Consider the following 16,012-nt stretch of genomic DNA (forward strand, 5'->3'; position numbering starts at 1 on the left):
ACTGTATTTTTGTGTAGTTAAACTGTTTTGTTTATTTTAATCAAAGTTATACATGCACATAGTTTATAGGATCCAGCTTATATTTTTTTTCGTGAAAATAACAGTCCCTCATGCCTCCCCCCAGCATCTTTCTCCCCACTTCAAACAGCCATATTCAGCGTTTCTGGCTATTTTATTTCATTTGTTCCATGAGTTGGTTGATTGACGTTTTTGGTGTTTACTTTCACAACTTTAAGTGTGCTACATTTGTTTATATTGCTAATCTGATTTTTCAGGTGTAGGCATTTTCCATGACTTCTCATGTAAGAGCATAGCTTTCTTTCCCCACCTGCTCCCTGCCCATCACGCAATCCCCCTTCCCATCTCTTGGTCCACTCAATACCATTAGGTCATGTCTGTTTGGATTAATACTTGGTGTCTATTTTATAGTAGACGCAGAAAGGTTATAAGAGCTAAGTTCTATCATATGTAGACTGGAATTCTTTTCTTTTTGGCTCAAACTTTTGTTTCCTTGGAGTTGGTTTTGTTTTGTCAAATAGTCTGCATACTATCATTACTTTAACCCCAAACTCTCCAACAATTTGTTTAACCTTTTTCTTAAAATGCTCAAACATATCAGGAATTCTTTCATTTTCATCTTCTTACAGAAGTCTTTCCTCACATCTTGTGACATGTGTGGACCAGACAGATGGTCCTGGACACCAGGTGCACACTCACCACCCAGGCTCTCCCTTCCCTTTCTCCTGGGAGCTCCCTTTGCCTGTATCCTGTATCCATTGTCTTCCTTTCTCTTGCTTCTTTCCTTCATTTTGGTGGGGCACATCCTGGAGTAGCTTCTGGGAAAGGGTGTATGAGAGGTAGAAACTTTTGAGACCTTACATGACTGAAGCTCAACTTGCTTTCTATGTTTTCCCATTCCCAAATTTCCAACCTTCACCTATTTTCTATATCCTCTGCCTCTCACACAATTTGTTACAAATCTCTTAAACAGGTAGGCCCAAGGCTGACCAGAGTAATCCAGTAATAGTCTGGAGAACGCAATACAAGAACTACTTTGTGATTCCTGCATTTGGATTCTGAATCCCTTTCTGCCACAGTTGCATCTTGCAGTTAAGGTACATTTGTCTCTCCTGCCTACAGGTGTTCCTACTTAGGATTAACAGCTCTCAGTTTTGCCAAGGTCATTTTGAATTCCATTCTTATACCCTTAAGTGCTAATAATGCTGTATCTTAGCATCAGCCATAAACTAAGCTTCATAAATAGCATCCAAATTATTAACAAAGCGCACAAAGTACCACTAGACCCTCAAACTCGCTGCCATGTCTTCTAATAGCTAATTCGAAATGACTTCAAATCATTAAACAACGGGAAAGCTTGAAACATATGACATAATTGTTTCTTCATAAAGAAATGAATAGTTTGATAGTTGAGTTTCAAGGTCCGAGTTCAAGGGGATTTATCCTGTTGTTTTTGCAAGGGTGTTCAGCTTCTACTTTTCAAAGGCAATCTCTTCTCTTATTTAAAAAATTAGGTAGCACATAATTCTTTTTCCAGACCTCAAGCATCGATTCTATTAATACTAAACAGATATAATTAAAGACGCAGCAGGGCATAGTGAAAGAGCACTTGCTTGAAGAGTGAGAAGACTAACAGTCCTGAAGCCTATCTGTGATCCAATGTGCTGGCTGCACGAATAATCCCATATTTATTAACCCATCAAATGTGTCTTGTGCACCTTTTATGTCCAGGTACTGTCCTAGGCACTGAGGCAACAGAATGAGGAGGACAGACACGGTCCCAGCCTTTGTTAAATAGGACAACAGACTCTGAGCAAGTAACAAGTTGACCATTCCAGTAACTTAACCTCTATGAGACTCAGTTTCCTCATGAGTAAAATAAAGAAGATAATAATACCACCTCTCTGGTTCAAACGAGGTAATATAGTAGAACACTTTACAAGCTCTCTTTTTTCCAGACAAACTACAAGCATCTACTAGCTTTGGCTTTCCAGGGACAAGGAGCATATCTTACTCACCTTTGTAACCTTAGCAAGCAGGCAGTGCTGGTCAAGTTAGCAGGAACTCAACACATGTGTGCTGAGCAAGCGACAACTCCAAAAGAAGATGAATCTATATTTTCAAACAATGGAAAATCTTTTTGTTTTCTTACCAAGATTATCCACCCATTCGTGAACTAATGAAACTCATGCAGTAGAAACACATAAAGTATTATTATAGTAAAATGTTTCCATTTAGCACATATTCATCATTAAGGTGTATACATTTGAATAACTGAAATATTATAACATTTAGATTTTTATCTATTCCATTTCATATAGCAAGCAATTGTCCCTAAAATAATTTCTGAGGGTGGAGTGTAATTTTGAGTGTTTGACAAAATTATTTGAGATTTAAAAAACACCCTAAATAGGACGCCCAAAACAAGTCAATTACTTTAAATTTTAAACTGAGACGTAAAAAAAAAATTGAATCAGCTCCCAGCGAAGTTTCAGACTAGAGAAAAATTTTCTAACGATGCTAAAACACATCCAAATAAGTGTATGGAAATGTCAGCTGACCTGCTTCCCAGCAAATCTACAGGACTAATTGAGTTTAAATCTTTGAAAATTTGTACAGTAGACAGAGTTTTGCCATGGAAGGTAAATGTTTTGGCTTTATTCCTCCAGAGGCCCTAAGGGATAAGCTGTGATTTCTTTTCTTCTCATGGAACCACAGAGCGGAAGGGCTGGGAGGGGCTCAAGGAATTGTCCCGTCCAGCCTCCTTATTTTTTGGAGGAGGAAAAACAGAGGCACAGAGAAGTGAGATGACTTGCCAGTTGCGGAGCTGGGACTAGAACCAAAGTCTCCTCTTCCCTGGAACAGGAAGCAGCAGCAGCCTGCTGAAAACATTGCCTGCTATCCCGGGAATTTGCTGGTCTGCTGTGTGGAGAGAGCCTGACCCTGGAGAGTCCAATTCCAAGACAGTTACACATACATTCCAGCTAAAGATGCATCTTTATTTTAATTGAAATAGAATGACAGACCACCACCTCCAGTTGTTTTTTTTTTTTAACAATAGAAAAATGAAATTCTTCATCTTGTGTTATAAAAGCTCCACTCCTTAATATCAGCAAACAGAAAGTCCTCCAGAGAGGCTTCTCCAACCACAGCAGCGGTTCCCGACGCCCCAGACTAAGTAACTGGTGCACCCAAAGCCCGTGCCAGCCCCCTCCTCCTCCTTTCTCAGGGCATGTAAGTGCCCACTTCCTGCCCACTTCCTCCCCCACTCAAGAATCTCACTGTCAGCAGCCCTGCTCCTCAAATTCATCCATAACAGGTTCAACCCCTTTCTCTTGGCCTCTCCTTTCACCATCATGAGATCTCAAAACAAAACCAAAACCCAGAAAGTAGTTCCTCTTCACAAGTTTGGGGACACCTAATCTGGTGGTTCATAAGTTATAAAATGGAGAAAAAGAGAGAACATGGCCCCAGGGAGCATCAGATCCAATTCAAATGTGGCTCTGATTCTAAACTCTTGAGGAAGTCCTCAGTCTCTCTGAGGCTGTTTCTTCATCTCTACACTGGAGATGATAATGCTTGTCCCATAGAGTTGTCGTAGAGATTAAAGGGAGATACATTCAAGTGTCCACACACTGCACATGCTACTCACTTGTTCTTTTCCATCTCTCTGCTACTCACTTTCTCTACATTTTCTAGGAACCCAGCTGAATATGTAGGTATTGCCATTCACTATACAGTTCTCTCCACTTTTACGTATATTTTGAATTCCCCATTATAAAAATTTCTTAATAAAATAATCTAAAATGGTCATTTTCTGATGTTAGCAATGTTTAGCAAACACAAATAATCTTTCAATCACATAGATTGGGGTAATGTATTTTTAAAAAGAACAATAATTTGGAAGCTAGAGAATATCATTTCACTCAAATTGAGACATCATAAAATAGCCAATGTTCTTAAGGTTTTATTCTAATATGTAAGCTATATGACAAGGCTATAGCAGATGACCACCTTAACTATTGCTTATGAAATATTATTCTGGTTATATATATTTGTAAAATAGTATTTCTATCAAAAATATTACCTAGTTCTCCTTTCAGTTTACGTATTCATAATAATTACGGGATTAATTGCCCCCAAATTGGGTATCTTTTCAAACAAATCGGTTTTGTCATCAGTTGTCGTATGTAGGCTGACTGTTGATCAGTAATGGATGAAATAGTATTTAGTTTGATGCATTTAAATAAAATTAGGGAGCTAATGGTTCAGAATGAATATTTGTTTATATTTTTTAGAGAGTACTGTTATCTGCTTAAGAGGCAATATTTTCTCCTTTGTGATAAAATCTCATGATTTTTATCTGAGCTACAAAATACAAACCTTTTAATCTTTGGTTCTTGGGACCAATGTGATTAAATACTTAGTCTCTTGGTCTCACTTGGTCTCTCTAAGTTTCAGTTTCCCAAATTAGATGAATAACATCTTACATTTATAAAAATACTTTTCATTTAAAGAGTTCATAATGTATTGGACTATTCTATTATAATTTGAAGCATTCCTATAGATTTAGGGGAGGGCATCTATTAAATGCAGCTTACCAAATGGGAACTACAGTCATGGGCTGAGTGACTTGTCCAAGGGCACACAGATACAGGGTTGTAAGGGTCAAATGAGAGGATGCATGGCGGGGGTTTGACAACCATAAAGTGTTACATGAATGCAGGGTATGGCCAGAGACATGAACAGATCCGTGATGAAGTCTTACAGTTATTGACTGCTATTCTTTATACTGTGTTCCCTCGACTTTCCAGTCGAAACTAAAATAAGACTTTCACCAAAAAATCTCATAGCACACAGTGAGGAATAAGGAAAAGTTGGGAATTATACAGAATTCCTTGGAAATATGGTGCCATGTTATTTTTATGGATGTTAATAATGGCCCTGCTATTGAAATAGTCTCCACTCCACAATTCTTTTTTTTTTTTTAAAGAATAAAACAAGTTTGAAATTCTGACCAAACTAACTTGGGGATTGACTTTCAGTACTTCTGAATTTCTCGTGCTGCATCTACTCAGTTTCCTACTTGGCTGGAGAATTATTGAGAAATCTTGTAGTGTATTTTATGTACTTCCTGCATGCTGCTCTCTACACTGCTACAGAATATCAGCAAAACTTGTGTATTATTCTCAGAACTCTTTCAGAGTATAATGAGCTGCTGCAAAGGGGTCTGAGGGCTTCTGATGAAAGGTGTTTAGAATGCACCAAATGTCATGGTTACTATGAAAATTATCAACCAACTAGAAACAATAGTTATTTTATGCCAAAAAAACGTGTTTTAATAATGATTCATTTTTGGTCATTAGCTGATTATTCTGAGTTCTCATTATCTTGAAACTATATTGGCACCAAGAAAAAATATGTTTTCAAATTTGGCCTCTTTTACATGGTGGTTCCATCTCTCATGCACCAACCATAAATCCTTTGCCTCTGGGACTGCAAATGCTTCAGGATGTAATGGAAAGTTAGTATCACATGGCAAGACATTTGTTCCCATTACAGAGTGAGGCCAGCTCTGAAATTCAAACCCTAATGAGAACAAGTATGTAAATGAGAGCAGCCAAACCAAACAGATGAAGAAAACAAATCCCAAGGAGTCTATAAAAGACATTTTTTTTTAGCCTAGGTATTCATTAATCCATAGCATTTAGACACTATGAATGCAAAATAGAGCTTCTTTTCCCAATAGTTTGTTACTATAGTGACATATCTATAGACCTACTTTTAAAAAACTCAACGATGAGAACTTTTTACTCCTGGAGTGGCTCTACTGATTAAATTTTCTTATGTAAAGGAAATGTTATTTAAACTAGAATACTATACCAAATACTAAAAATATTTAACGTACCCTAAATCAAATATGATTAAGAATGGCTAGTGTTGGGGGCTGGCCCAGAGGCGAAGAGGTTAAGTTTGCACGGTCCACTTCAGCGGCCAGGGGTTCACCAGTTCAGATCCCGGGCACAGACCTACACACTGCATGGCAAGCCATGCTGTGGCGGGCATCCCACATATAAAGTAGAGGAAGATGGGCACGGATACCAGCTCAGGGCCAGTCTTCCTTAGCAAAAAGAGGAGGATTGGCAGCAGATGTTAGCTCAGGGCTAATCTTCCACAAAAAAAAAAAAGAAGAATGGCTTAGTGTCAAAGGAATGTGTATACTTGATCAAAATTTCAATCTTATGTTTTCTGCAGAATACTAAAGATGTTATATTCTCAAAGACTTCCACATATGATCCAATATATAGCTTGCATATATTTTGAAATTTCTGCAAAGAATAAAATTGCTTCAATAAAAAGGTTAAAAAAGGGGCCGGCCCAGTGGCACAGCAGTTAAGTTCCCACATTCTGCTCAGCAGCCCGGGGTTCACCAGTTTGGATCCTGGGTGTGGACATGGCACCACTTAGCAAGCCATGCTGTGGCAGGCATCCCACATATAAAGTAGAGGAAGATGGGAATGAATGTCAGCTCAGGGCCCGTCTTCCTCAGTAAAAAGAGGAGGATTGGCAGCAGATGTCAGCTCAGGGCTAATCATCCCCTCCACCCCCGAAAAAAGAAAGGTTAAAAAAGATCTTTGTCTAATAAATGATTTCTTTTTTTTCCTCTTAAAGATGCATGTTTATAAAAGTACCCTTTTGGGCAGGGCATTTCCCACTGTACCAACATGCCACAATTTTAGGCACGTTTACTGCTTCACTTTCATAATACTGAATGAACATGTTGTAGGATGTTGTAAAAATGGGAAATTCATTTATTTATACAATATTGAGACTCTAATATGTGCCAGGTTCTATTATAGACCTTGGGAACACAAGAAAGAACAAGACAGATGGAAGCCCTTGCTCTCCTTGGAGCCATCCATTTTAGTGTGGAAAGACAGACAACAAAGAAGGTAAGTAAAGAACATAGTATATTAAAAGGCAGTAAGTGCTACAGAGAAAAACAAAGCAGGAAAGAGGGATGGCACTGGGATAGGCTGGCAGTCTTCAACAGTGTAGTCAGAGCAGGCCTCACTAAAAGGAGACATTTGAGCAAAGACCTGAAGGAGGTAAGGGAATTAAACAAGCAAACATTTCAGGGAATAAGCAGAAGGCACAGTAAGTGCAAAGGTCCAAAGGCAGGAGGGACCTTGGGGGATCAGGCAAGAACTAGCACATTTGCATGTACTCAAAGCTGCAGCACAAACATCTTGTGAACCCATTTATACGTTCGGTGTTGCACACAAAATCAAGACTTCACACTTGGATCTGTCCTTTGGGAGTCTAGATTCATAAAATCTTAGAACCAAAACTCTTACTTTACAGATAAAGAATACGAAACCCAGAGAGGTTACGCCCTGTTCAAGGACCCACAGCTGGACAGAATGCTGCAGAGACTGCACCAGGGTTTCCTGACACCCCGTTTTCTTGCAAACCTACTTCTCATAGTTTAATGTTCTCTCCCTTACATCCTCTTAATTCCTTTTTGATTTCATAAGTTAACTCTTTAAAGTGTTTTTGCATTAATTTGATTCAACTGAAAAAGTGTTAATCATTCTTAATATTATCTTTTGACGGCATTCAAATATACACTACTTCTGAGGGGCAATTCATCTTTGGATAGCAATTACCAATTGCCATCTATCAATAACTAAAATGTAGTCTCGTCTGTTGTTATATCTTTACAAAGTTACTCTTGGCTTAGGTGGTGTGTGTAGGTACATTTTTTATATATAAAAGTAATACATTCAGATAAAAATCATATGTGACCATTGTAGAAAATTTGGAAAATATTTTAAAAACTAACCAAAAAAAGCCTACAGTCTCATCACCCAGAGATAGTCAGTACTTAAATTCTGATGCGTTTTCCCCAAAATTTGTTCCCTATGCATACACGTAATTTGCTTTCAAAGATGAGACATAGTTTTGTTTAATGTTTAACTTGATATTCCACCATATGTAACGTTTAAAAAACATCATCAAATGATGACAAATGTTCGTCTTTAAAACAGTTTTGGTTTTTGAAAAGAGAAGTCGACTAGAAGTAAAGGTTATTAACAAGGTGGGCTATGAAGTTTGGGTAATACTTTTCTACACATACCTGGGTGCTCTTGTCAAGTAATACGATCAATATTCGTAAGCTTCATAACTAAGCTGTAAAATAATTGAAGAGTTTCAGAATGATATTTAACAAAAACGCGACACTGGAACACATGCATCCCTTTTAAAGAATTTGCACAACAAACTTGGCATGCTACCCTCTTCTTAATCTTAATGCTGTATAATCATACTTTAGAAAAGACCAAATTCCATCAAATAATAAGTAATATATTTCAAAAGTACTGGATAAGATAAGCAAACTTCCTTTTCCTTTTCATTTGGAATTTATACCAGCCCGCTCACACTTACGTTGGGGCCTATGGTACAAAAAAATACGTAGGTGTTTCTTCTTCCATGTTCAACTAGCAAAATAGACTAACTTTGTGTGCTCCAAAGACAGGGATAATGGCCTGTGCATCTGTCCTTGCTGAAGCTCTCAGCCACGCTGGCACTGCTTTGGAGTCACCACGGTAAGAACAAGTTTAACCTTCGCACACACAGCCTGGAACTGCTTAAAAAAACGAGCTAGGCCAGTTGTCACCCCCAGAGCACCAGAGCGTAACCTCGCTACACAGTGCTATCTTAGCATTCTCTTGTGAACGAAGAAATAGCCCATAAAATAGAGTAAAACTCACCCGCTGTTGGACTGTACCTTACAAGGAAGTAAAAAGTAACCTCTAAAAGAAGGGCAACCCACCAATATCGAATGTATGGCCTCGCCTCCTACCTCTCCCATCAAGGGCCCTCCTCTGTGGATCTTTCATGACTAAGTGAACGCATCCAAGTGTCCCTAGACTTATCTGTGAATATTTTTATCTCATTGGAAAAACGAGGCTCAGCCCTGAGCCTCCCTAAAATTAGCTCTCCTTGTCAGGTGATTCCACCACACTTATCTAATAATTACATTGACACAAAACGGTCTCCTTTCTCACTGTTGTTCAGAGTTGTTGTTTTATTTTTTTAAGTGGGGCATTTCAAGTTCTTCTTGAGTAAACAAAATCACTGCCATTAAGTTAGTTAGGGTTTCATGGAGAAAAAGATCTCTCTCACACAGGGATTTAATCAGTTGACAGCAACCAAGTTATTAAATCTCTGTATAAGAAATGTCATGTTGATTGTCAAATATTTCTACCATTTTAGTAAGACACAATGTTATAGCCCTATAAAGAGAAACTTATCTTTGACTAAGATTTTTTTTTAGATCTGTATAAACATAATACTTATGTTCAAAACTGTGAGAGGCTAAGAAAACAAAAAGGTTTCTTTTTAACTGTAAATCAGACTACCTTAATCCTCTGCTTACAACCCTCCTGTGGCTTTCCATCACACTTAAAATCCAATCCAAGTCCTGACAAGGTCCGCAAGGCCTGCCGCTGCTCCCTCCAGATGTCCTCTCCGATGCCCCAGCTCCCTCCCCATCACACACGGGTCTCTACCACAGAGCCACTGTCTGCACTTGTCTCTCTGCCTTAGCTACTGGCTACTGACAAGGAGCTTGCCCTTGGCTCAGAGACGCTTTCTCAGGCCCACCTGCCAGACGCCTGAGGTGCCCTCACCCCCACCTTCCCCTGCTGTTTTCTTTCTTCTTAATACTTAGGAATATTTGAAATTATCACATTTATTTCTTTATTTCTTTAGTGTCTGTTCCCCTATTAAAATATAAGACCTATTAGAACAAGGGCTTCCTTTTGTTGTCTATTTTACAACTCTTTTCCCCAAGTCTAGCAAAGAGGCCAGCACATAGTAGGCTTCTAAATATATGCTGAATGAATGAACAAGCAGATATTTGGAACTGTTTGTTCGAAACATAAGGTTGATCCTGCTAGGAGAATTTTTTTTCTCACACCAAAATAAAATATTAATAAGCAAAATTATTTTAAACACTGTAGTTAAGCTTAAAGAAATTCAGTGGAGAATATTTGAATAATGTGACTGAATCATCACCACATAATTTATCTTTCTTGAAAATATACATTTTTGTAGGAGGGGTTGATTTTTTCAACCCCTCTATGATTCCATAGAGTGTAGAACCATTGTATTGATGGAGTATCCATAAAACAAGTAAGAATGAAATATTTATAAACTAAAAATCTAGAATTAGATCAGTTGTTGAATAAACATATGCAATATGCAAAAAAGAAAGATTAGTATCAAAATCTAGAAAAAATGGGGTGAAGATAGAGAACATATTCTAAATATTTGAAGACAAAAATATATTTGTATCTGGCCAATTTAGTTTAAAAACAGGTAAATGCCACAAAATGAGTGTCATAATAATACCGTTATGATTATTCATTAGGGATTTGATGGCCACAACTGGAATGACCCTATGCTTAACATTTCACCTTGATTTTGCATTTTCTCCCTATTTCTTTATTTCTTACTAGCTTCCCTCCTGTCCAAAGACCTCAGGTTACAGATGAGGGAGGGGTGTGAGTATTAATTTGCAGAGAGCAGCTCATTACACGGCCATTTTAAGTAACACCCAAATCCTTGTGCAAACATGGATCATGGGTTGAGCTTTTAATGAGTATGAACGCTGTCAAAGTAGGATTTCAAGTATTCTAACGTTAAATGCTAAAAGTGTTTTGTTTCCAGTGACTAAAGAGCTAGTTATTTTGGAATTAAAACATAACTGAGAATACAAAGTAGTCAAGATTCTATCTGTGCCTTTCAACCTTTGGTTCCTATGAATTAAAAGTAGTACAATTAGCCAGGTTAGAACGACATTCAGATTGTCAGTCAAGAACACTTAGACATCCTTCATGTCTAAAGCCACTTTATATAAGTTTCTACACTCAAATATATTTTTTAAAACTTTATAAGCTAATAATAGGAACATACATATGGAACTGCAACCCAGAAGTCTACAAATTGGCGATGTCTTTCAATGTTCTTTTGTGAGTGTTAAAGTTACAACTTAAAATTACAGGTATATTACCACTTGAAGTGATATACAATCACACCTGTGCGTACACAAAATTCATATATACAAGAAACACAGAATAGATGGTGATGATTCACCTGACCAAAGGAGATGCCATTAAATGTCTATAAATAACTAACCCATCTGTGACAGACTATGGCTTCTTCTTAAAATCATGTATACCTAGGAGCTTTCTTTTTTAATTAACAAAGGGTACTGAAAATATTACTGCCAATAGTATCACATTGAGTTGCTATCTTTTCTTCCAAAGATGCCAGAACACTGCCACACCTTATGTTTCCCCATCCACTTGACCAGCGGGATTGGTAGTTTAACATCTCTTCATCACAACGTTGCTCTTTTCAGTAATGGGGAAACTGAGAGATTAATAGATTTGTCAGCAGCCACAAAAGTTTATAGCAAAACTGGAGCTTACTCTTTTTTTTTTCTTTAAAGATTGGCACCTGAGCTAACAACTGTTGCCAATCTTCCCTTTTTTTTTTTTTCTTTTCCCCAAATTCCCCCAGTACATAGTTATATATTTTTAGTTGTGGGTCCTTCTAGTTATGGTATGTGGGACACCGCCTCAGCATGGCCGGACGAGCGGTGCCATGTCCGGGCCCAGGATGTCAACCAGTGAAACCCTGGGCCGCCAAAGCCAAGTGTGCGAACTTAACCACTTGGCTACAGAGCCAGCCCCTGAAGCTTATTCTTGATCTCAAGTTTTCTCCAATTAGGCAATGTAGATTTCTTCAATTTTATCCCAAGTGGTCACATATAATGTAAGAAAAAAAGAAAAGGAATACAGGCATTAGCAGATTTTCTATTGAAGTTGCCTTATATTACAGCCTTTAAGCCAGATTTCAGAACCACAGAACTAACATTTTATATTCTAAATTGTTTCATAAGAAAAGAAAATAGGCTTTACTAGGATATTTATTATTAGTTCAAAACGCACCTTTTTCTTCTACCAAATTGCCATGTTTTGCCCAAACTTCAAAGGTCTTTGGGACTCAAGGAAATCTTCACTATTAAAAAAAAGTCATTGTTTCACAGTATATCAAACTCTACAAGAGTATCTAATAAAACTTTTCTTAAACATGAAAGTTTTACACGCTTCATTCTCAAGTAAAGTTTGTGCATCTCAATCAGATTATGTTTTCCTTTATAAAAGTATTCATGGAATTTCATTAGCCTTAGTCCTCTTTCATTGCATTTTTTTCCTTTTTGGATAATATTACACAATGGCCTCACTGCAAGAGGTTATTAATAAGATATTGTTCCAGAAATGGAAGACCAGGAAAATCATAGCAATGAAGCAAGTACTACTTGTTTAAACAATTAATATTTCTTTCCAGCAAAAGCTTTTTGGAACCTGAAAACTAGTCCTCCGTTTTGTATTTTCTAACAATTTGGTGATAAAAACATAGAAAGTAAACATAAGCTATTTCTAAATCCCGGAAAAACTTGTTGGCTGGGATCCAGGCTGTCCAATTCCTAATGCACACAGGGAGTGCTCAATAAATGTCACTGACTGAGAGTATTCATTCTAAAGGGTTACTTCTCTTAGCCTGGGGAGTTGTTTAGTTTTTACTGAAAGTATGATTTTCTTTTCTCTATCCTAGAGTGTTTAGATTAATATACCATTACTATTTTAAATATAATATGCATTCAATGAAAAACAAAAAGTCAGGTTTTCTTGAGTATCTGCAGTTTACACTCCAGGATCTTGTGAGTGTAAAATAATTTACCATGTGGTACTAACAAGGTTGGATAATAACCTAGTAGAATTTGGGGGTATGATGCTCTCAAATGACGAAAAGATCTTGCTGCAGTAGTTGGGTTTTGAGTTTTTTTTTCATCAGTGAAAACAGTCCTTAGTTTCTAAGCCATTTTTCCCTTTGCATTGTTCTTCCTAAATGTACTTCCTATACGTTGCTTCAAATTAAGTCTTTGAGGGAAGTACCGGCTGTAGGATAGCCAAATTGGGGGTTCTGGGGACAGGAATCAAAGATTCCCACAGTTTCCACCATGGTTTCTGGGTGCAGACATGGAACCAGGATAGCTACATTAAGATGTGAGTGTCAAGGTTTGGGACTCCAGGAATCTCCCCAGCTCCAGTGAGTTAGGCTACCACGTTATTCTCAAGTCTCCATGCATGGAGCATGCGTACTTGCATGAATATCCTGCTTTTTATCATTTTAATTAGTTATGAGAAAGGTTTTAATCCTTTGTGGACCAACCATGAATTACATAGCTTTTCGTAGTTTGATGATAGTTACATGATTTTTTATCCTCTGTTAAATGATGTCAAACCTATTTGCAACAACCAGAATTCTTATCACTTCTTCATAGCAGTTTTATGTGATAAATCCTCTGCATTTTTAAAGAGTAAATGTATAAAAGAAGCTAGGGCCTTTAAACTTTTGGAAAATTTACTTCGAGAACTATTTTATTAGTTTAAACACGCATAAATCCTTAAACATGTAAACAAAACATTTTAACTTTATAAATCTTATTTTTGGCTAAGACGTCTTTTAATATCTTTAACTCCATCCTTACCAGAAACATAGGCCACTTCTTGATCTCTTCTAAATTATCTTTATCATCACTTTCATTTTATAATAAATCCTCTAAAGGTTCTTTAACCAGAAATTGTATTACAGATTAAGATTTCTCCTTTAAGTGTGTGATTTAAGAGTATCATAACAAGTAATCAAGAAGGTTACGTAATAAGATAATGTAATGGGACAAGCAGGCATACAATAGTCATTTTTCCAAAAGCCGCACACTCACCATCACCCACTGATCACGACTTTCAACAATCTGGTAAATCAATCCAAAATTAAATTAAGCTTTCCTAAATTCTTATTGGATTTAACCAGTTGATCTAACTTATTGATGGAAAACTGTCTCTAACAATTACTGAAATGACAGACTTAGAAATGAAACATTCCGTTAGCTTTCTCTGCCACAATAGCAGCATAATGTTACACTTTGTTCCTTTACTCTCTCCCACCCCCTTAAGAAACAGGGGTATTATTATGCGGTCTTATTTCACATCCTGACCTCAGTCACTTGGGTTTGGAGGACGCGGTTTCTACTAAGGTTAAAAGACACAGCTCTGTGTATTATTTACAACTAAGTACTGAAAAAATTCTCTGTAAATTTTAATTCTCAAAACATCCTTTAGGATAAAAAGTATTTCTAGTCTTCAAAGATTAGAGAACTGAGAATAACGATTAACTGATTTGTCAGTCACCATGATGCGACTGCTAAGGCTGGAATAGATATGAAATTGTGACTTCCAGTAAGACTTCCTAGATTCTACCTAAATGATGTATTAGCACTTCAAAATTCAAGAGCTGCCTTCCCCATTTTTTTTTAACTGTTTAAAAGAATGGCCTGATCATTTTCTTTTGTCAGCAAGTAGCCAACAGATGATAAATTCGCCAGTACTTTCACAGCAGCTCTCTGTAGTGGGACAAGAAAGGGTGCTTTCTGACTTGTTCTGGTTGTTCGTGGCCCAATCCAAGCCATATAACTCTGGCTCCGACCAAGAGTTTCACAATAAACAAAGAAAGAAATATAACTATTTAACGCAGTAGGTTCTACATTTATGGAGCTCATAAGCTGATTTCGTGCTGAAAGTAAAAACAGTCTCAGGAGTTTAAACTGGTAACCTCTAATCTTTTTTTAAACTGACCTCACCCTGGGCAAGTAACCATCTCCTGATGCCATTGTTGGAGACAGAATTTCAGGCTGAGAGATCATTTTTCTGACTCAATCTGGCTTGCTGTTCGTGGTTAATCATCCCTGTTTCTCTCAACATTTCACTCCTCTGACTACAGCGGTCAACCTTTCTTTTCAGGAAAGACTTTTTAAGTGATTCAGCTCTTCCAGCCGTCTCCCTCTTTCTCGTATCTAAACCCCCCAACCCCCATGCCTACCGCCCTTGTTTCGCTAAGATTTTGCTAAACATTAGACACAGCACATGACCTCCAGCCTTCCAGTGTCTCGGAACAAACCGTAGAAAAACACCCGACTGGCGTGGTCGTAAGCTGCCCTAGGCTGGGGCTTTGCGTCTTTAGCTCTTCACCTCTTAAACACCCACAGAGCAAAATTTAAATTTAAAAATTTTTAAATTAAAAAACCGCCCCCCTTTTTAACCTCTAGCCCCGCCCACCGCCTCCCCCCGCCAGCCTCCACGCGAAACTCCGCAGGAAACCGGAGGGGGCGGGGCGGTGACGTCACGACGCCGGTGCGTCACGGAACGGCGGCGGCTGCGGCGCTGGCGGCGGCTGCGGCAGCGGCGGCATTTTAGTCGGCAGCGGCGGCGGCAGCGGCGCTGCTGCTCCTCCCAGCATCCCTGGCGCGGCCATTTCAGCCCCATCTTGGCCGAGGGGCGGGAGCTGCAGCCGCCGCTTCAGCAGTTTGAGTCTCAGTTTCTCCGGGGTCTGCGGACCGGGCGCACCGAGGGGGAGCCGGAGCAGCCGCCTCACGCGCCGGAGCGCCTCCGCTCGCCGGCCCGCCGGCCGTCGCCCCTCACTCAGGAGCCGCGAGGGGAGGCCAAGCCCGCCCGCCCGCGGGGAGGCTCCCTGAGGGGAGGGCGAGCCGGCGTTCCCCTCCCCCGGAGCGGGCTTCCGCCAGGACGGCCGACATGGCCCGGGGCTGAGCGCCGCCGGAGCCCGCAGCCCTGCCTGCTCGCCTCAGCGTCCCGAGCCCGGGCTGACGCCGGCGCCGCCCCTCACGCCGCCGCCCTCCCGCTCCACCCCCGCCGGGCCTGCGGGCCGCGCGAGGCCGGGGAGTGCCCCCGGCGGCCCGGGGACGGCCGGAGGACGCCGCCCGCCCCTGGGGTCGCGCTCGCGCCGCCGCCGAGGGCCTCGCTGAGGCGCCGCGGCCGCGGAGGCGCCGCGGAAGGAGCAGCCG

The 16,012-nt window shown here is 39.5% G+C and overlaps 1 protein-coding gene and 1 long non-coding RNA gene across 6 annotated transcripts in view; one reads left to right on the plus strand and one right to left on the minus strand.

The window, feature by feature from the left end:
• LOC124249971 (uncharacterized) overlaps positions 1–8,920 on the minus strand; it is a 28,975-nt gene extending 20,055 nt beyond the window's left edge. The window contains exons 1-3 of one of the 5 annotated variants that reach the window (XR_006891503.1): positions 8,885–8,920; positions 8,159–8,211; positions 2,037–2,130 (exon numbers count right to left, since the gene is read on the minus strand). This is a non-coding gene — a long non-coding RNA (uncharacterized LOC124249971). The other 4 variants (XR_006891501.1, XR_006891506.1, XR_006891502.1 and 1 more) reach the window with 4 other exon arrangements.
• A 4,194-nt stretch (positions 8,921–13,114) lies between these two features.
• TSC22D2 (TSC22 domain family member 2) overlaps positions 13,115–16,012 on the plus strand; it is a 49,773-nt gene continuing 46,875 nt past the window's right edge. Inside the window, exons 1-2 of the mRNA XM_046641805.1 lie at positions 13,115–13,160; positions 15,260–16,008. Of these exons, the coding sequence (XP_046497761.1) occupies positions 13,115–13,160; positions 15,260–16,008 (795 nt within the window). The remainder of the gene's footprint in view (positions 13,161–15,259; positions 16,009–16,012) is intronic.

The sequence above is a fragment of the Equus quagga genome, chromosome 1, assembly GCF_021613505.1.
Source record: "Equus quagga isolate Etosha38 chromosome 1, UCLA_HA_Equagga_1.0, whole genome shotgun sequence".
NCBI classification, from domain to species: Eukaryota; Metazoa; Chordata; class Mammalia; order Perissodactyla; family Equidae; genus Equus; species Equus quagga.